We start from the raw sequence: 22,188 nt of genomic DNA, 5'->3' as shown, positions 1-22,188 counted from the left end.
TGAGTTGTGCATATAATGATGTTTTGTGAACTTTCAATAAAATTTTTATTTTATTTTATATAAATTTGGGTTTTTATTCATGATACCTAAAAACTCTTGTTTCTCTTTGCATGCATACTTTCTAGAGTGGGTAAATTCTCTATGTATTTGAATGGGCTAACTGTAGCCCTTTTAGTTGACAATATTATGTCAAGGAGGTTTTTGTGGTTATTATACATCAGAATTTTTGTAGGATTTTTTTATTCCTCTTTTTGTGGCTTTTTTTATTTTTTTATTTTAGTGTTAGAACTCGTAAGTGTGAGGACCCTTGATGTGGTTTGCGAGCTTGCATATCTTGGTCAAAATATCATCCAATACCTCATATGTTATGTATTTTTTTATTTTTTTTTGCACATAATTTTTCAGGGTGCAACCAAGCCCACCATTTTTGGCCTTGTAAACTAGAGTGTCTGTTCTCATGGGGTGCTCTAAGATAGTGCTGGGTGTCACGAATAGGCTGTTAGCCAGACAGTATGCATCACCTGTGTGTGACCAGCACCCTATACAAGGCTATACTACCAATCGCCCCCTCCATGAATTGGTGGGATGTGAGTGGTTGTCTCATCAGTATTTTGCACCTGTGCTGCCGCCATCTTTGCTATATGGGTTTGCTGCATCTTGCATTAGTTCTGAGACCTGGGCAGGTAAATCCTGCTGCCCTTTTTTGCTGTGTTAACACTGAATGCCAGCCAGCCGTTCTCCAACATCCGTGACTGACCTCCCAGGTGCTCTGTTACCTGAATGGGCACAAATCCCTCCAGATGGATGCCAGAATCTTGTGGGAAAAGATTGTCCACTACTAGAACAACCCCTTATTGATCCAAATGTTTGGCCCCCATAATATAATAAAGCTTATACTCTCCTTCCTTGCTGAAGCCGTACCCCCGGTGTCTGCACTCGCTCTCCCTGCGGCTCTCATGTGGTGTTATGTCACGTGATACCAGTGCCGAGTCACTTTCCACGCCTTCAGACAAATCCAATATGGAGAGGACGTGTGGGCTGCAGCTTCTCAGACTTCCTCTTCATGCTCAATTCGCCAGGAGGCGAGTACAGTGACGCCGACGTCACATATCACTGTAACAGCACGGAGCCCGGCAAGCCACGGGAGGGGAGTATAAGCTTTATTTTATGGGGGTCAAGCGAAAAGTATCACAAGAAGTTGTCCAAATAGTGGACAACTTAATTTCAATGGTTGGTCCATGAAGGTTGTGTAGATGATGTCCACATACGTCTAGCCATGTGTTCTAGGTGGGAATCTATTTATATTCTTAACGCTTTCTATGTTGTTTGTTTCATTATTTTGCGCTGTTTTTTTCCTCTCCTTCCAAGGACCTTAATTTTCTTTCCTTTGACATAGCCCTATGAGGGCTTGTTGGTTTATTTTATATAAGTTCTTCTCTATACTGCAATAATAGCATTACAGCAATACCCAAATTATATACTGTGGTTTTTTGCTTTTTTTTTAGTTTAAAAAAAAAAAAAAAAAAAATGGTAACTCGTTAAAGAGGAAAAAAATTATCTGCTTTCTGAGACTTGTAACATTTTCATTTTTGCATCTATGGGGCTGCATGATGGCTTATTTTTGAGTGGTGAGCTGCCATTTTGGGATAGTTGCAACGTTTTGATCTTTTTTGGGGGGAATAGTAAAACATAATTAATTCAGGCATTTGAATTTTTCTCTTTATGGCGTTTATTTTTCAGGTTAATTAATTTACTGTTTTGACAGATTGTACGCATATGTTAACTCTGCTCAATTCTACTTATACTCTTCAGAGTCCTGTTCTCCTGGTCAGGCATTTATCCCTTATTATGTATGTAATTTAATAACTTGATGCAAACTCTTAACCCCTTAACGACCGCCGATACACCTTTTAACGCAGTTAAGAGTACTTCTGCCTCAGCGCCGCTGCGAAATAAGGGTTTCATCTACAAGGGGTAGCCGATACCCCAGAAAACATTATTCTGCTCAGTTTTTACCAACCTCAGTGTTGCAATCGCCGTTATTAGTGGAATAACGGCGACTGCAAAAAAAAAAAAAAAAAAGGTAAAATAAAATAGAAAAATGTATTTATTTTCATTAGTGTTAGGGTTGGGCTAAAGTTAGGGTCGGGCCAGGGTTAGGTTAGGGTCACGCCAGGGTCAGATTAGGGGTGTGTTGGGGTTAGAGTTGGAGTTAGTTAGGAGGATTACACTGTTTAGGTACATCAGGGGGTCTCCAAACGCGACATAATGCCACCATTGATTCCAGCCAATTTTGCGTTCCAAAAGTCATAGCGTGCTCCCTCCCTTCTAAGCCCTGCCATGCGCCCAAACAGTGGCTTTCCCCCACATACGGGGTATCTGTATACTCAGGAGAAATTGCACGACAAATTTTGTGGTCCATTATCTGCTGCTGAAACCCTTGTGAAAATATTAACAAAATGGTTCCAAAGTAAGTTTGTTTTTGTTTTTGTTTTTTTGTTTTTTTAATATATGAAGTAAAATGTTCATTCCACATTGCTTTAGTTCTCGTGAAGCACCTGAAGAATTAATAAACTTCTTGAATGTGGTTTTGCGCACTTTGAGGGGTGCAGTTTTTAGAATGGTGTCGCTTTTGGGTATTTTCTGTTATATTGACCCCCCCAATCTCACTTCAAATGTTTTGTAAAAATGTTGTACATTTTGTTGGAAAATCAGAAATTGGTCAACTTTTAACCCTTTATAACGTCCTAAGAAATAAAAATTGGTTCAAAAATTGTGCTGATGTAAAGCAGACATGTGGGAAATGTTGTTAACTGTTTTGTGAGACACCACTCTCGGATTTAAGGGTACAAAAATTAAGTTTGAAAATTGCAAAATGTAAATTTATTTTTTTTGCCAAATTTTCATTTTTTTCATATATAAACGCAAGTTATATCGAATAAATTTTACCACTAACATGAAGTACAATATGTCACGAAAAAACTGTCATAGAATCAGTGGGATATGTTGAAGCATTCCAGAGTTATAACTTCATAAAGTGACAGTGGTCAGAATTGTAAAAATAGGCCCGGTCATTAAAGGGAATCTGTCACCTAATTTTGGCCCTATTACCTTCGGCCACAGCCATCAGGGGCTTATCTACAGCATTCTGTAATGCTTCCCGCACTGACTGTGTCAGCGCCGGCCGTAAAGCAGAGCACAGCGGTGACGTCACCGCTGTGCTCTGCTTTACGGCCGGCGCTGACAGTCAGTGCAGGGAAGCTGACGGTTGGGGACGTGACAGACATCGGAATGTAAGTATGTACTGTTTTTTTTTTTTGTTTGTTTTTTTAACTTTTACAATGGTAACCAGGGTAAATATCGGGTTACTAAGCGTTTACCCTGGTTACAAGTGAACGACATCGCTGGATCGGTGTCACACACGCCGATCCAGCGATGACAGCGGGTGATCAGCGACCAAAAAAAAATCCTGATCATTCCCTACGACCAACGATCTCCCAGCAGGGGCCTGGGATTGTTGCTACGTCACCAAAAGCGTGACATTGCAACGATATCGTTAACGAAATCGTTATGTGTGAAGGTACCTTTAGATTACACTCACCCGGGTGTTGTCTGGTCCAATGGGCGTAGCAGGTCCGGGTCCGGCGCCTCCCATCTTCATACGATGTCGTCATCCTCTTTGCGGCTCCCGTGCAGGTGTACTGTTTTGCCCCTTTTGAGAGCAGCGTAAAGTACTGCAGTGTGCAGGTGCTGGGCCTCTGTGACCTTTCCCGGCGCCTGCGCACTGCAGTACTTTACGCTGCCCTCAACAGGGCAGAGAATTATGCCGGCGCAGGAGCCGCAACAGCAGCAAGGAAGAGGACGACATTGTATGAAGATGGGAGGTGCCGGACCTGCGACGCCCATCGGACCGGGCCGCCCCCCCAGGTGAGTATAATCTAACTTGTTTTTCATATCTTTCAGGTTACATCGGGGGGGGGGGGGGGGGGGCGCTTATCTACAGTATTACAGAATGCTGTAGATAAGCCCCTGATGGCGGTGGCCAAAGCACCAAATTGGCTCTGTCACTAAGGGGTTAAATAACCATTACGTAGCGATATACTAAATATCTAAGCACAACTTATTGATTGAAGCGGGTTTATTAATGGGATCAAATCTTTTCAATTTACTGATCCATTTTTCTGCTAATGGATATAAATTATAAATGCATCTATAGAGAGAGATGTAGTGGGGTGTACTGCTGGTATTTTACTCTCAATCAGTTACCATCTCCAATTTGGCTTGTTGCTGAATTCTGCTGTGGATATTGGGCATTATGTGACATCCCCTGAAATCAGTGCCTTCCATTGACTTCTGTAGATAAGTTGACTCTCCAATATGTGCAGTGTCGGGTTTCGTTCATAGTGTCCTTTTATAGCTTATAGAATATCGCCCACTTCTTCTTTTGCGTTGGCGCTCTAATTGAGGTTCTAAGAAGTGATATATTATGAAGACTGGATTGAAATAAGTTTTGCTTCCATTACATGATCGCAAAAGGCATGCTTTATGGGGTTTTTTCCACTTTAGATTGCACTGGCGTATTGTATATACTTTTACATCTCATTATTGGTTAATAAGTGGTTTTATACAAAATATGTCTTCTTTTTCAGTGTTATCAGCTTGGCAACTAAGTGTGCAATGCCAAGTTTCCGAATGCACCTGCGAGCACATGGGATGGTAGCCATGGTCTTTAAAACACTGGATGACAGTCAGCATCACCCGGTATGTGATCGTCTTGTTTTGTTTGTGAAAGCATCGAAATAGTCTGTGCATCTGTAGACACAGTTCTCCAGTAGTCACAGCAGCACTGACTCGGGTACAGTCCATAGACGAGACTGGTCGTTATTCCACTGTTAACATGTGTTTTAGTTTGTTAGTTTGTTTTTTTTATTATTTTTCTCTCATCAGAATTTAGCACTTTGCACCGCTGCACTTATGTACATACTCAGCAGAGACCGCTTAAACATGGACCTTGACCGAGCAAGTCTAGACCTTATGATCAGACTTCTAGAAATGGAGCAAGATACCACCTCCAGGCACATGAATGAGAAAGATATGAACAAAATAAAAGAGAAAATTAGGAAGCTCTGTGAAACCGTGCACAACAAACATCTAGACTTGGAAAACATCACGGTAAGCTGTGTCTTTGCTGTGTTAGTCCATTTAGCTGCCGTTTCATAGGAATCACCATATGCTGCACATATCTGGTCTAGACTGACCTGAGAGCCTTACAGTCAAGTCTCCAGGAAGGATTGTTCTCCAGAAATCCCCAAAAAAGGAAAACTTTTACACCTACCCGACTTAACACTTAGGGTTATGTGCACACGTTCAGGTTTTTTTGTGGTTTTTTTTCGCGATAAAAACGCTATAAAAACTTATTAAAAACACATACATTATGCATCCTAACATTTAGAATGTATTCTGCATGTTTTGTGTACATGATGCGGTTTTTTTCCACTAAAAAAACGCATCATGGTAAAAAAAAGCAGCATGTTCATTAATTTTGCGGATTTTCCGCGTTTCTCCCGCTATTTTATGCATTTGGGAAAAAAACCGCGTCAAAAACGCATAAAAAACGCATGCGGATTTCTGGCAGAAATGTCCGTTTTTTGTCAGGAAAATTTCTGCAAGAAATCCTGACGTGTGCACATACCCTTTCATGTGCACATCATGAAGCATCATAGCTGGTGTGTTTCTACCCAGTTGGTTGTTGGTAGTGATTGCTTATGATGAATATTACATTCTGTAAACCACCATGATGAGCGTTTGCTATAGGTTAATATGTATTTTATGTATATAATCTTTTTTCTTGCTTTTCAGACTGGCCATCTAGCTATGGAGACTTTGTTATCTTTGACCTCCAAGCGTGCAGGAGATTGGTTTAAGGAAGAGCTTAGACTTTTAGGCGGACTGGACCATATTGTAGATAAAGGTATGTTTGATGAAATGACTGGGTAGTAAAGCCAAGTTACAGAAAATGGAATTCTACTATACTACTTAGGCTATGTTCACATGCTGCGGATTTTGCTGCGGGTCCGCAGCAGTTTCCCATGCGTTTACAGTACAGTGTAAACCTATGGGAAACTCAATCCGCAGTGCACATGCTGAGGAAAAAACCACGCGGAAACGCAGCGGCAGCGGTATACATTCCGCAGCATGTCAATTCTTTGTGCAGAATCCGCAGCGGTTTTACACCTGCTCCTTAATAGAAAACCACAGGTGTAAAACCGCAGTGGAATCCGCACAAAACCGCAGGAAAAACGCAGTATTTTTGCCCTGCGGATTTATCAAATCTGCTGCGGAAAAATCTGCAGTGGACTATTCTACGTGTGCACATACCTTTATATTGACTCCAGAGATAATATACAGCTCTGGCAAAAATTAAGAGACCATTGCACAGTTTTATAAAAATCAACTTCTCTACATGTCTGACAGCCATTCCGTTCCAATGTCATTTGAATTCCAACCAGAGTACACCTCATTCTACTTAATATGCTTCTGATTAGGTGATCACCTGAACCAAATATTGTTTAACGAAGGAAAGTACAAAAAAAAACCCTGCTGTGGTGGTCACAATCCCCTTGCAATAGGACAAGCTGGATGGCAAAACAAGTGCTAGTAATATCCCAAAAGTAATAGGAGTGGAACAATAACTTTTAACCATGCCAAAGGAGTTGAAAAGAAAAGTATTGAGTGAGGAAAAGAAGGGCTCAACTCTGTCTTTACTAGTAGAAGGACAGTGAGCGTCATGTTGCCTCCATCCTTAAAATTTGTAAGATGGCAGTCCATTACAACAACGTCAAGCAGCAGACATTGGGGACAACAAAGCTACAGACCGGCAGAGGGCGAAAACGACTCTCCACTGACCTGGATGACTGTCATCCTATTCGAATGTCACTCAGCAACCGCACAATGACGTGAAGTAACCTACAAAAGGAATGGCAAATGGCAGCTGGGGTGAAGTGCATGGCAAGAACAGTTTGTAACCGGCTCCTAGAGGCAGGGCTCAAGTCATGTAAAGCTATAAAAATCATTTCATCAATGAGAAGCAAAGGAGAGCCAGGCTGAAGTTTGCTAAAGACCATAAGGGTTGAACCATAGAGGACTGAAGTAAGGTAATCTTCTCTGATGAGTCTAATTTCTCCTACGCCTCATTGGGGGACACAGACCGTGGGTGTTATGCTGCTGCCACTAGGAGGACACTAAGTGATACAAAGAAAGTTAGCTCCTCCCCTGCAGTATACACCCTCCTGCTGGCCCTCAGCTAACCAGTTCTTGCTTAGTGTCTTAGGAGGCACTTGGGTCTCCAGACCCCATCTTTGTTTTAATTTTTGATTTTTTAATTTTATGTAAATTTTTAATTTTTTATTTAACGGAGTGAAGGGGGCGACGGGTCCTTTTTTTCATAAGGTCCGCTCTCCCCCGAACCAACAACAGGCGAGCACGGCGAGTATACCTCCCCGTCCCTCTCCTGCGACGTATGGCGCACGAAAAAAGTTTGCGCCAGGGCAACGGTTCCTTTTTTGGTCCCGATTTCCCCCAACCCCCTCCAGGACCCTGCATTACAGCGATGTAATTTGGAGACGTAAGCAGTCCGGAGGGGATGTTGTGCCGCAGCCCCCCTCTGCTACAGAGATGCATCAGGGGCCTCTCCATCCCCATCCAGGGTGCATGGATTGAGCTTACAGACTCACAGAAGCGCCCAGCAGACCTGTGAGATCCGGGATGGCGGCTGTAAGTACCTTCTGGGGACTCCCCCCTGCTCCCCCTCAGCGGCAGCGATGCAGTCTGGGTCCCCAGGGAGAGGCACCGCCGACCGGTGCTCGGCGGCGCTCCGTCGCGGCCGCCGCCGCACAGCGCCGGCAGTACTTGCGGCAGAGCCCCTGGGGACAGGCGCCGGCGGTCGGGAACTGCGGCGGTTAGCGTCGCTCTGTTGCGGCCGCCGCGCATCCCCAGGCAGGCTGGAAATTTAGTCCCCGGCTTTTCAGCTGGAGTAGGCCGCAGTGGGCAGATCCCTCCCACGGCCGTAACCCCGCCCCCCTAGATCGGCGCTTCTCGTCTGGGACGAGAGGCGCCCTGCAGATCTCGGGGGCCTTGCTTCCTCACGCTGCCTGCCTGGAAGATGCGGTCCTGGGGGTGCCACTGGCCAGTACGCCAGCGGCAATCATTCGGCGCGCGGCCCGCCGACGCGCTCCACCGGCAGGCTCCATAAATTTAGTCCCCGGCTTTTGCAGCCGGACTAGGCCGCAGTTGAAATCCTTTTCAGGAGCGGAGGTGCTTTCATGGTCCCGATGGGCTGAACTTCGTGGATGTACAGAAGCCCCCCTCCATGGTCCGGGCAGCCTCCTCCACCACTGTGAAAGCGGACAAGGAGGCGGACGGTTCCTCTCCACCTCCCTAACAAAGGGATGATGGATTGAGGTTTATCTCTCTATCCCTGCACCGTCCACGCTGCAATACCCGACATCCGCGGCGGCTCCATGCCGGGACGCGCACCGTTGGTAAGTGGATTCTGCCAGCAATGGGCTTCTGCAGCGGGATATTGACAGGCAGTCTCAGACTTCCCTGTGGCCACCTCCCTGAGGTAACGCTCCAGTCGGCTAACAAATTTTGCTCCCGGCTTCGGCCGATGTGTAGTACAGAAGCGCACTGTGTCGCCTCAAGGCGGCTTAGCCTTTTTTCCTGGCGCTTAGCGCCTGACGCAGAAGCGCTCAATTTTCTCGAGCAACGGGTGACCACCCCTAACTTTTACGCTGACGCCGGCTGCAGAAATTTACGCCCCGGCTGGGGCCTATCATGGAAGTTTCGAGGCTCCGCCCATGTCGTGCCTGTAGCTCCGCCCCCTAAATTGGCGCTTCTCGCTCGCTGCGAGATTTTACCTAACCCGCATGACCAGTATTCCTGGTCTTAAAGTCACACGACCAGTATTCTCTGGTCTTAAAGGCACGTGACCAGTATTTCCTGGTCTTAAAGGCACGTGACCAGTATTTCCTGGTCTTAAAGGCACGTGACCAGTATTCCCTGGTCTTAAAGGCACGTGACCAGTATTCCCTGGTCTTAAGGGTACGTGACCAGTATCCCCTGGTCTTAAGGGTACGTGACCAGTATCCCCTGGTCTTAAAGGCACGTGACCAGTATTCCCTGGTCTTACAGGCACGTGACCAGTATTCCCTGGTCTTAAGGGCGCGTGACCAGAATTTCCGGGTTTTAAAGGCACACGTCCAGTTTTCCCTGGTTTTAAAGGCACACGACCAGTATTCCCTGGTCTTAATGGCGCACGACCAGTATTCCCTGGTCTTAAAGGCAGACGACCAGTATTCCCTGGTCTTAAAGGCACACGACCAGTATTCCCTGGTCTTAACGGCACACGACCAGTATTCCCTGGTCTTGAGGACACCATGACCAATCCGAAACTGGTCATAAATGAGGAGCCCTCTGCCGCTGATCCCAGTTTATCCCAGTGTAACTAGTTCCCTCAGCCTAAACTCCCTCGTAGAGCTTTTGCCATCCAGTCCGGATATGCGATTCACTGGACAGAAGCCTCTACGTGGGACGCTATGCCTGGTCTGATTTTTAACGGCGACAGGCACTTTAAAGGGCGCCGGTCTCCCCACACCATCAACAGACGGGCACTCGAAGGTCCAGGCCTAACGCCAGACAGCCTGTCCTGTCCACCCGGAGACTTGCACTCTGTGGATGTACAGAGGCATCCCTTTTTTCGGGCGTCTGAGCACCCCCCTCTGCATCACCACTATTTAACAGAAGATGCAAGTAGGCGTATTTCCCTCTCCACTTCCTTGTTAAGAGGATGGTGGATCGAGGCTCCTAATTTTTAACTCTGCAATGACCTGCTGGAAGCAGCGGCGCATTCTGCCACTCGGCAGATTAACCGGGTACAATCTCCTGTGGTTTACCTACCAGTATCCCTGCCCGATATGTCCTCAATTAAAAATGCCACGATCTGTCAAATAGCACATCTGGTTTGTTCCGTTTGGCAGCTACGGGTCCAGCCCTTTAATCTCCCTATCCGCCGCATGGATGCTAGAGCCCTTAACTACTTCGATTCACACCAGTATCCCTTTCCTGATCCCTTTCCTGAAGACAGTTCAGCTGGTCAATCATATTTTTGAGCGGGAGACTAACGAACAATCGTACGTTTCCGCAGCCCCGACCAACAATGAAAGGGTTGTCCAGGACAGTCTAGATCTAAGGGATCTTGGTTACTAAGAGGTGGAACGATAAGTAGGACCGATTCCGGACCTCAAACTTCTAACAATCTTTTCACAAGGTTCTTCTTCGAATGGAGTTTCATCCGCTCAGCCATTACTTCAACAAAAAAGGTGCAATTTCGGGCATCCATCGACATTCGGGATGCCTAACCTCTTCAAAAATTCCTTTTGCTTTTCCATTCGTGAACAGCATTTAGGTCACGACCTTGTTCTTCGGCCTTGCTACCGCATCCAGGGTGTTCGCAAGGGTCATGGTGGCTGTCATCTTGCACCTAGAGGCGTGGTCGTCCTATCCTGTTTGACCGACTGTTTACCCACCCTTGCAGGACTACCCTAAGTCGTCTATATCACTTGCGATACCCTCTCACCTGGGCTGGTGGCTAGACTTAGACTACTCCTCATTTCCAGCCCAGCAGATATCCTTTTTTGAGGATGATCCAGTATTCTTCCAGAAGGGTGGTAAATCTCCCTCCAGACAAGGTCATGGTTTTTCAACAGGGAGCTCGCGCTCTTGCTCACTCCCCCCCCTCATTTCATTTAATTTACTGGGAGGGTTCCAAAAAAAAAAAAAAAAAAAAAAACGGAGACGACAATGGAAACAGTTTCCTTTGCTTCGTTAGTTTTCAGCAAGTCAAGCAGCTTTTCAGACGATAGTCTCTGAGCTCCTTCTTCATCCGGAGTTTTTTCTCCCGGTTCCATGGTTACTAGTAACTTCCAATGCCAGTCCTCTTCTCCCGATCATTGCTCTGGAGATCTCAAGGGTAGTCCTATAGTAGGTCCACTCCTTATGGCGGGTCAACCCATCCGAATTCAATTGGACAACGCCACGGCTGTCATACGTCAATCATCTAGCGAGTACCCACGTTCAAGCACCATGGCCAAAGTACCTCACATGGGCCGAGATCTATCACTCGGTGATCTTGGCAGTTCATATCCCAGAAGTAGAACTCTGGGCTGCGAACATATTTAGCCGTCAGGGTTTCCCCTCAAGTGAGTGGGAACTTCACCGGAAGTATTCCATCAGACCCGCCTTCACTGGAGCTCTACAGTTGTAGCTCGGATGGCGTCCTGACTGATCGCCGGTGTACTGGAGTTGGTTGTTCGGCCTCGAGATCCAGGAGCCTTCGCACTGCATGCTCCGGTTATTCCGTGGTACCAGTTTCCACTTCCGAAAGCTTTTCAGAAGCAGAAAGGGCCCCAGTGATCCTCGGAAATCCGTACTGACCACGTCAGTTCGCTTGCGGAGCTGGTAGCTTTCTGTATTTCTGCAACAAAACTGCAAGTAGGGACCACCTCGCAGGATGTTTTTCACATGTAATTCTTCCCTTTTGCATACCGTTAGATCACTGGGATCTATTCTATTAGGGAAGGTTGCCCCCTTTTCTCTCGGCGATATCCTCATTCTGACGAGTCTTCGGGGCTAACGGGTCTTTTCAGATTTTTTTCTCTTATTTCCTTCAAGGCAGGTTGTCCTCAAGCCTTCCCTGTCCCTAGTTCCAAGGTGGTATTGTATTACTACTGTCATGAGGGCATAGTTCCTCCCTCATCTCTTTGGGCACCACTCCACAAAATGGAATGAGGTCCCCATATTCCGGACAGAGCAAGTGCTCTAAGTAGGTATGTCTTGAGGATGGCGTCCTTCCGAAGGTTGGACACTGTATCTTGGGTTTCCTACCGGTAAGAGGAAGGCTTCCTGACTTTTACAGGAAGGGTTTGGCCGTCTCCATCGGCCATTTAGCCTGGTGTATTCTTTCACCATCCAGTAGTCCTTCCGTGTTAGATGACAGCCTATCTCCCCGTCTATCGTGGGTTCCAGGCACCAGGCGTCAACAAGACACGCCTGCACGTTTGCGGATTCGTCCAGTCCGCATGCATCCTTGAAGCATTATAATTCCCAGACTTCCACAGATGTGACTCTGGGTAGGCGGACTCTGCAGGCCGCGGTGGCGCACTCGTAAGTAGCAGTTACACAGAGCCTGATCTGACGTTGTCCCCACCCAGGGACTGCTTTGGTACGTCCCACGGTCTGTGTCCCCCAATGAGGCGTAGGAGAAAAGGAGATTTTTGTTTACTTACCGTAAAATCTTTTTCTCCGAGCCAATCATTGGGGGACACAGCTCCCACCCTAGTATTGGCTTATGCTTGTTTTTTACAATCCGATATGCTATACTCTCATATATAATATGACATGCTGTAAGCTAATATGTTGTTACTGATCTCCTACTGCTTTTTGCACCGAACTGGTTAGCTGAGGGCCAGCAGGAGGGTGTATACTGCAGGGGAGGAGCTAACTTTCTTTGTATCACTTAGTGTCCTCCTAGTGGCAGCAGCATAACACCCACGGTCTGTGTCCCCCAATGATTGGCTCGGAGAAAAAGATTTTACGGTAAGTAAACAAAAATCTCCTTTTTCAGCGTGGCCTAACACCTGATCGTGAAATGGTTAGACAGAGCTGGAGAGGCGTACAAGCAACAGTGTCTTGCACCCACTGTGAAATTAGGTGGAGGATCGGTGATGATCTGGGGATGCTTCAGCAAGGCTGGAATTGGGCAGGTTAATCTTTGCAAAGGACGTTTTAATCAAGCCGCATACAAGGTTATCCTGGAAAAACAGTTGATTCTTTCTGATCAGGCAATGTTCCCCAACTCTGAGGACTGGTTTTTCCAGCAGGTCAATGCGCCATGCCATACGGCTTGGTCAATCAAGGTGTGGATGAAGGACCACCACATCAAATCCCTGTTATGGCCAGCCTAATCTCCAGACCTAAACCTCTGGAATGTAATCAAGAGGAAGATGGATAGTCACAAGCCATCAAACAAAGAAGAACTGCTTAAATTGTTGTACCAGGAGTGGCATAAGGTCACCCAAAAGCAGTGTGAAAGACTGGTGGAAAGCATGCCAAGACGCATGAAAGGTGTGATTACTGAACTCTTACTGAGTTAAAACATTAGCATTGTTGTTTCTAAATGATTATAAATTAGTTTTTTTGTATATTTGAGGTCTGCAAGCAATGCATTTTTTTATTTTGACCATTTCACATTTTCATTTTCAGAAAATAAAATGCAAAACTTATTGCTTGGAAATTTGGAGACATGTTGTCAGACTTTTATAGAATAAAGCTACTTTCACACTAGCGTCGAGCGCTGCACGTCGCTATGCGACGTTGCGGCGCACCGATTCTAGCTGTGGAAGCGCCGCACAACGGGGGCAGCGGATGCTGTTTTTCAACGCATCCGCTGCCCCATTGTGAGAGGCGGGGACAGAGTTCCGGCCGCGCATGCGCGGTCTGAAAAGACCGGAACGACGCACCAAAAACGTTACAAACAACTTTTTTTGTGGCGACGGTCCGACGCAACCGTCGCAGGATGGTTGCGACGTGTCGCACTGCGTTGTTAATAAGTCTATGGAGAAAAAACGCATCCTGCAAGCACTTTTGCAGGATGCGTTTTTTCTCCAAAACGACGCATAGCGACGTGCAGTGCACGACGCTAGTGTGAAAGTAGCCTAAAAGTACTATTTACATTTTGCTCAAAAATATACCTATAAAGAGAAAAATCAGACAAACTGAACATTTTGCAGTGGTCTCTTAATTTTTGCCAGAGCTGTATAGTATATGCCTTTCTACTCAATAACTTTGTTGTCTTTTTAACCCATTCCCGACGGTGCGATTTTCTGTCTTTGCTCATTTTGTTTTTACTTTCCATGACCAGATCAATTTGATCATGTGATGTACTGGAAAGTGGGAAGCAAATTGTGACGAAATAGCAAAAAAAGCGCTTTTTTTATTTTTAATTTATTTATTTACAGCCTTCATTTTACTGTATTAATTACCTGGCCATATAATTCTCCAGGTCATTACGATTACTGCGATACTAAACCTACTTTTGTTTTTATTTATGTGTATATTTGATTTTTTTTAATGATTTTAAATGGGGCGAAAGAGGGGTGATTTGAACTTTTATATTTTTAAAAATGTTTAAGTATTTTTAAAAACATTTTTTTACTTATTGCATGCTTCAATAGTCTCCATGGGAGACTAGAAACTGCAGTTATGTGATCAACTCTGCTACATACAGGCGATGATCAGATTGCCTGTATGTAGCATTTAAACAACTGTGGAGGGATCGCAATCCACCCGCGGCTGTTCCGGGCAGATGTCAGCTGTACAGATCAGCTGTCATGTGCCCGGAAAGGTGCGGGCTTAGCGCCGGAGCCCGCACCAAACAGGGTGAGTCCGACATTGACATACTATTTTGCCCCATGTCAGAAAGGGGTTAAAGTGGTGAAACAGCAATTTACAAGTTTGTGTAAAAAAATAAATAAATAAAAACAAAGCTGCTTTTGATGCCATTTTTCGAGTGCTGTAACGTTTTCAATTTTCGTGATATGGAGTTGTGTGGGGGCTTGTTTTTGCGTCCCGAGCTGATGTTGTTTATTTATCATTTTGGGATAGATTCGGTGTTTTGATTGCCTCTTTTATGTTTTTTTTGCGTTGTGGTGGCCGAAAAATCACAAATCTGGTATTAAGATTTTTTTTCCCCCCTCACTTCAGTTTCCCATTTGGATTAATTCGATATTGTGCTAGATCACTCTTTTACGAACACAGCGATAGCATATGTGTATTTTTTTTTCTTCATTTTTAATGGGGGGGGAGGGGGTTATTTGAATGTTTTAGAATTTTTTTTTTTATTAAACTTTTTTCATTGTTCATTTGTTGAACCTCTGACCATTCGATTGCTTGTGCTATATACAGCAATTCCACAGTATACTATTGCTGCATATATACAAGCAAAAACGGATAACAAGTATCCAGAGACATCACTCGGCAAGAACAACAGTGAAAAAGCAGATAAAATAAATGAATTTTTATTGAACGAATTACACATTCAAATTTCAGAAGCAAACCTGAATAAATTACTATGATACATGTATGAGGAATCAAAAAATTGAGGGAATAATCAAGTCAACAAGCGTGTTGATGCTGTAAACCGCCTTGACGCGCGTTTCGCGGATGTGCTTTTTCCTTTCCTCTGCGAAACGCCCGTCTGGTGTTGCGAACGGGCGGTTTACTGCATCATGGGTAAGCTATACATTGCATCCTTTTTTTATTAGGTCAGTATATGCATGTTATTTTTATATGCACTTGCTTATTAACTCTTATATTTCTGGCCATATGAAGTCTTTGCATTATTATATTTAAATACCTGCAGCCTGATTCTGTGCCGCTTCACCACTCTTGTTGACTTGATTATTCCCTCAATTTTTTGATTCCTCATACATGTCATAGTAATTTTTTGATTCATGTTTTCTTCTTAAATTTTAATGTGTAATTTGTTCAATAAAAATTCATTTATTGTATCTTTTTCATTAGTGTTCTTTTGGAGTGGTGTCTCTGGATACTGTTATGCGTTTTTGCTTAGATATTTGTATAAAGCACCCATTTACATTTTTTTTTTTTTAATGATTGGGATACTGAGTTTTGTTTTAAAACCCCTTTATATTTTGGATACGTTTGTGGATATATTTTGGTTATTGCTGCTTATATCAGAAATCGCATGGGCTGGCTTTCATAGGAGTAAGGTAATGACAGGCACAGGGGTCTTCAGAAGAGCCCTAGCACGCATGTTACAGGTGCGCCGATGGGTGCATAGAATGATGTGCCCCTTTCCTTCTCGCATACAGCCTGTCGGATATCCTTCTCAATTCTATTTCTGTCGTCAGTCCGTCTGGCAGACACCTGCCCCTTTAGCGTTTCTTAGAACACATTAGGAGTAATGTTAGCAGTAATTTGGGTTTTTGGCATGTCTCTTTGTTTTTCATTTATTTGGATAATTTAATTTCTTCTATGTCATTTATTAACTCTTCACGCCCAATTTGTTTGAGTTTTCAACAGTTTTTTGCATGAAATACCTTAAAATGTTGTTAAACTTTTGTGCCACTCATAAGTGTACAAAAATGTCATGATTTGACAGTCATCTGCCAGTCTTGGCAAACTCCTCCAAAGTGGACGAAGCTTGGCCAGTGCACGGCGAGACCTGCTTAACAAATTCATAACATTTTTTGAGCAGTATGGGGTGGAGACTATAGGTGGTGAGAGGAGCAAGCACTAACTACTCAGTCTGGGCCCCTTGTGCTATACCCCCTTTGGTGTCCAGTGTTCCCCGATGATGTAGATGAGAAAATAGTTCTTCTGTAAGGAACACAAATCCCATTATCCAGACTTTTAAAAATGATTGACTTAGAATATGCCATCAGTACCAGACTGATGTGCGGGCATTACCCTCTTCAACATTTACAGCTGATCAGAAGGGCTGCTGATGGATGGAGTCCCACCTATCGGCCCATATACTGTACATACTGCAGAATGATCATGAATGAGGGTTCTTAGGAACATTGTGTTTTTATGATTTACCGTACAGGCTAAACAGGTTGCTTATGACCCGACAAACGAGCAAAACACTTGTTCATCGATGAGATGTGTAAACCAGCATGGCGCTGCAGACAAAAATGGCAGCCTATGCACACAGAGAAGTCTATTTCTGATTGTTTTCTGCACATCTGAAGTGGGATCGGCCTGTGTTGGGGTGCTTTTACATTGTGCTTTTCTCCACGTTCATGTGTCCCATCAAAGATTGCGTCTGAATCTCCCCTCCATACAGGATTCGGATGTATGCCCTGATGGGGTCATAGACTATAATGGTGCCAACAGAGCGAATGTGCACTCTGACGTGCATTGTTTTTGAGCATATACGCCTAGTGGAGGTGGACACTCAGGTGCAGTCTGCTCCGTCTAACTGTCCGCCTCCAGTAGGCGTATACGCCTGAAAATGATGCACGTCAGAGTGCACGTTTGCTTTGCGGGCCTTATAGCCCCGAATCCCCTAATGCGGGGAGGTTTGGATGCAATCTCCAGCGGGACTCAAGAATGAGAAAAGCGCAATGTGAAATTGTTCAGTCGGAATCCATTTGATAGAGGTGTTGTGCTCATACCCTTCTGCATTATGTCAGCTGCTATCCAACCCTTCTGCTCCGTATCCCCATGTCCCAGTCTACAGATAGTGTAATCCCTAATGTAGCATTTCTCCGCACTCGGCTGATTTGTAGCAGAGATGTCTGTAGCTGTTGTGTTTATCTGAGCGAGGCTTACAGAACAGCATGACACAGATGGATGGGACTGGTTTTCAGTGGCTGGAAATTTCTCCCAACAAATCTGTCCTGTTGGAATATATTCTTATTAGCCAAGAGGCATGGCACCTGGCGAGTCCCGTGTTGTAGTTTTCAGAAACCCACTGATGTCTTCTGAGATATTGCTATGACATAGACATTGATAAGATAATGATGCATGTCCTTGACTAGAACACAGCAATAACATTTTTTTCCCTGACAGTTAAAGAATGTGTGAATCATCTCGACAGTGATGAAGATCAGGAAATATTAGTTGCAGTTTTGTGGGGAGCTGAAAGATGCTTAAGAGTTTTGGAGAGTGTAAGTAACTTTCTATAAATGCGTTATGATCAGTGTGTCGTGTGTATCTGGTGAACTCTATAAAATTTGTCTTGTTGCCAAGATGCACAAATGCCCAACGTGGTGGTCAAACGTGGAAGCTGCGGCACAAACTGCTTACATCAACTAACTCCGTTAAAACGCATGTGATTTTTATTTTTTTTTACATACTTTATCAGAAAGTAAACCAAGAGAACACGGGTGTAAAGGCCGCCATACACTTTAGATGGCTTTCTGCCGAATGATGGTTTGGCGAAACGTTCCACATAGTTTCCCATACACAAAAGCGCTGGTTCAGCCGAGAACTCCCCTGTTGTCTGGCGGTGGATTATCTGAGGGACAAGAAGATCGGTAGTAAGAAATCAGACAAGCTATATCAATATTTCCGCTGCCGATAAATTGTTCAGGGCTCCCTTTCATTTTAGACGGTCAGTCAAACTCATCGATATTGGCAAGTTTGGTCAACATTAGTCTGTGGATGGGCGACTTTTGTAAGTTTCCTGTTAATTCCAGTCATTGTTGACCTAGGAGGTAGGGTTTGAGGCTATGTGGGTCGACACAGCAGTGGTGAAGAAATCCTGATTCAACATTTGATTTATAGTCACAAGTTGGATGACATCTTGTTATTGATGAACAATGTGGAAAGCAGAAGATTCTCCTTGATGCACTTTTTATTCTGTTTCCTATTCAAAATGCAGACACAGAACTGAACCCAGAAGTATCCCATAATAATTAATGGGGCTGTCGTCTTCTATTTGCCTCAGTAATGAAACTGATCCTCTTTTGACATACTGTATATACTCGAGTATAAGCCGAGATTTTCAGCCCAAATTTTTGGGCTGAAATTGCCCCTCTCGGCTTATACTCGAGTCACGGTCGGCGGCAGGGTTGGCGGGTGAGGGGGAGAGAGGTCTGTCATATACTCACCTGCTTCCGGGGCTCCTGGCGCTCCCCCTGCCTGTCCCATGGTCTTCGGGTGCCGCAGCTCTTCCCCTGTTCAGCGGTCACGTGGAACCGCTCATTAAAGTTATGAATATGAACTCCACTCCCATAGGGGTGGAGCCGCATATTCATTCCTCTAATGAGCGGTAACAGTGACCGCTGACAGAGGAAGAGGCTGCGGCACCCGGAGACCATCTGTCCGGGATAAGGAGCCAGGGATGCCGGGAGCAGGTGAGTATTACATATTTACCTGTCCACGTTCCACCCGCCGGGCGCCGCTCCGTCTTCCCGTCCTCTTGCTCTGACTGTTCAGGTCAGAGGGCGCGATGACGTACTAATCTGCGCGCCGCCCTCTGCCTGAACAGTCAGTGCGGAGAGACGCCGAGACGGGAAGCTGAGGAGCTGCGGGCAGCAAGAGAGGTGAGTATGTAATTTTTTTTTTTATTGCAGCAGCAGCATTATATATTGCACAGCTTTATATGGAGCATCTATGGGGCAATAATGAATGGTGCAGAGCATTCTATATGGCACAGTTTTATATGGAGCATCTATGGGGCCATAATGAACTGTGCAAAGCATTTTATATGGCACAGCTATATATGGATCATCTATGGGGCCATAATGAACGGTGCAGAGCATTATATATGGCACAGCTTTATATGGAGCATCTTATGGGGAAATAATGAACAGTATGGAGCATTATATGAGGCACAGTTTTATGTGGAGCATCTATGGGGCAATAATGAAATGTATGGAGCATTATATGTGGCACAGTTTTATATGGAGCATCTTATGGGGCAATAATGAATGGTATGGAGCATCTATTTTTATTTTTGAAATTCACCGGTAGCTGCTGCATTTCCTACCCTAGGCTTATACTCGAGTCAATAAGTTTTCCCAGTTTTTTGTGGCAAAATTAGGGGTCTCGGCTTATACTCGGGTCGGCTTATACTCGAGTATATGCGGTAAATTCGTTTTTTCCGTTAGTGAACAGACCAGTCACACAATGTACAAATGCACATGTGAATGTTACCCAAGACCTTTGAGACATCTGGCTGTGCCTGCGGAGAGGAGAAGGAATGCAGGTCTTGCATGTAGCCACATGATGGGTGGTTATAAAAAATTCACTTGCTCTATATGGAGCTACTTTAAGTTTTTGTTCCGCCACATTTACAGCTGGTGCATTCTGGATCCCAACAAATCAACATGGGCCCCTAGAATCTCATACTCACCATACGGGCACAATTGTGCATGTTCCTATGCGGCTGCGTGAACTTTCCTAAAATTTTAGAATTGACCCTTTAATGTTAATATTGTACGTCTACACACCTTTGATGATTACATGAAGAAAATTGAAGCATTATTCCAGGAAATTAAAAAGGGATTTGGGTTTACTCAGCTTTGTGCTTGGTCACTTGAGAATTTTGTAATGCTGCTTTTACTTGCTTTTTTTTGTGATGTGGGATTGTGCTCCAGAAGCACCCTTACTGCTTTATTTCTACAGTTTCGATATTACAAGATTTATAATGGGTGTACAGTAAAATGAACACACAAGTTCTACCCGGGCATGATGGACAATGGTTATTACTAGCTTTGTGACCCTGAAACCGGCACTCAGCAAGTGACAAAATATTTATAATAGTTAAAAGAAATCTGGCACCACCTTTTTATTACCCCACCTAACAGCAGCACAATGTAGCAGCAGAGACCCTGTTTCCAGCAATATGTCACTTACTTTACTGGTTGCTGCAGTTTTGATAAAAAAAATGTACCTGTTGTAGATCTACCAGATCTCTGAAAGTTGAGCTCTGTATCATCCAATCCACGCCACTGTTTGGCCGCTTTCTGCATGTGCACAGTTTACACAGAAAGCTGCCAATCGGTGGTGGGGACGGGTTTGTACAGAACTCATGAATATGCTGGCCTACCTTGCAGCATGTTCACTAGTCCTCCAGTAAAAAAAAAATAACTGATTTATCAGCAGGAGATTATCACAACTACAGCTATTAGTCCTGCTATTGTCACTTTGCTGGAATCGGGATCACTGGAAAGTGAGATTTATGAGCCTACCGTCTAGCTGCCATGTGCCACTGACCTGGAGCCCCAAAAATCAAACTTCTCATCTGTTATCTGCATTCCTGGTGTCTCCAGTACTAGATCAGATATACCGTACATGGTGGACAGCAGTCTGAGCAGCCTCTAATTACCTAAGAAGTCCTGGTATCTCCAGTATTAGATCAGACAGGTTTGACAGCAGCGTCAGCAGCTTCTTCTTACCTCTGCACCCCTGGTATCTCCAGTATTAGATTATTAGTAGTAGTATTAGTATTATTTATTATTATAGCGCCATTTATTACATGGCGCTTTACATGTGAGGAGGGGTATACATAATAAAAACAGGTACAATAATCTTGAACAATACAAGTCACAACTGGTACAGGAGGAGAGAGGACCCTGCCCCGAGGGCTCACAAATCAGATAGATATGGTGGACAGCAGTGTGAGCAGCCTCTTCTCACCTCTGCACCCCTGGTATCACCAGTATTAGATCAGATAGATATGGTGGATAGCAATGTGAGCAGCCTCTTCTCACCTCTGCACCCCTGATATCGCTAGTATTAGATCAGATAGATATGGTGGATAGCAATGTGAGCAGCCTCTTCTCACCTCTGCACCCCTGGTATCGCCAGTATTAGATCAGATAGATATGGTGGATAGCAATGTGAGCAGCCTCTTCTCACCTCTGCACCCCTGGAATCGCCAGTATTAGATCAGATAGATATGGTGGATAGCAATGTGAGCAGCCTCTTCTTACCTCTGCACCCCTGGTATCGCCAGTATTAGATCAGATAGATATGGTGGATAGCAATGTGAGCAGCCTCTTCTCACCTCTGCACCCCTGGTATCACCAGTATTAGATCAGATAGATATGGTGGATAGCAATGTGAGCAGCCTCTTCTCACCTCTGCACCCCTGGTATCGCCAGTATTAGATCAGATAGATATGGTGGATAGCAATGTGAGCAGCCTCTTCTCACCTCTGCACCCCTGGTATCGCCAGTATTAGATCACATAGATACGGTGGATTGCAATGTGAGCAGCCTCTTCTTACCTCTGCACCCCTGCTATCGCCAGTATTAGATCAGATAGATATGGTGGATAGCAATGTGAGCAGCCTCTTCTCACCTCTGCACCCCTGGTATCGCTAGTATTAGATCAGATCGATATGGTGGATAGCAATGTGAGCAGCCTCTTCTCACCTCTGCACCCCTGGTATCGCCAGTATTAGATCAGATAGATATATCTGATAGATTAGATAGATTTATAGACATAATATTCGAGCACACGGAAGATGCTCTTATTAGGCTAGGTTCCCATTGCGTTATTGGGTGATCGCTAACGGACAGCGTTGCACGGCTAAAATGTCGCAATTAACGCCGTGCAACGGGTCAGTTAGCGCACCCATTGACAGAAATG

General features: G+C 44.7%; 1 protein-coding gene across 6 annotated transcripts in view; it reads left to right on the top strand.

The window, feature by feature from the left end:
• Positions 1–22,188, top strand: part of WAPL (WAPL cohesin release factor) — a 132,990-nt gene that overhangs the window by 84,366 nt on the left and 26,436 nt on the right. For all 6 annotated transcript variants that reach the window (XM_077259314.1, XM_077259316.1, XM_077259317.1 and 3 more), the window contains 4 exons: positions 4,650–4,761; positions 4,948–5,172; positions 5,860–5,971; positions 17,656–17,753. In XM_077259314.1, the coding sequence (XP_077115429.1) occupies positions 4,650–4,761; positions 4,948–5,172; positions 5,860–5,971; positions 17,656–17,753 (547 nt within the window). The remainder of the gene's footprint in view (positions 1–4,649; positions 4,762–4,947; positions 5,173–5,859; positions 5,972–17,655; positions 17,754–22,188) is intronic.

Source organism: Ranitomeya variabilis, chromosome 4 (genome assembly GCF_051348905.1).
Source record: "Ranitomeya variabilis isolate aRanVar5 chromosome 4, aRanVar5.hap1, whole genome shotgun sequence".
NCBI lineage: Eukaryota > Metazoa > Chordata > Amphibia > Anura > Dendrobatidae > Ranitomeya > Ranitomeya variabilis.
Note: the sequence above shows the minus strand (reverse complement) of the source record. Positions and strands in the feature narration are given on the sequence as shown.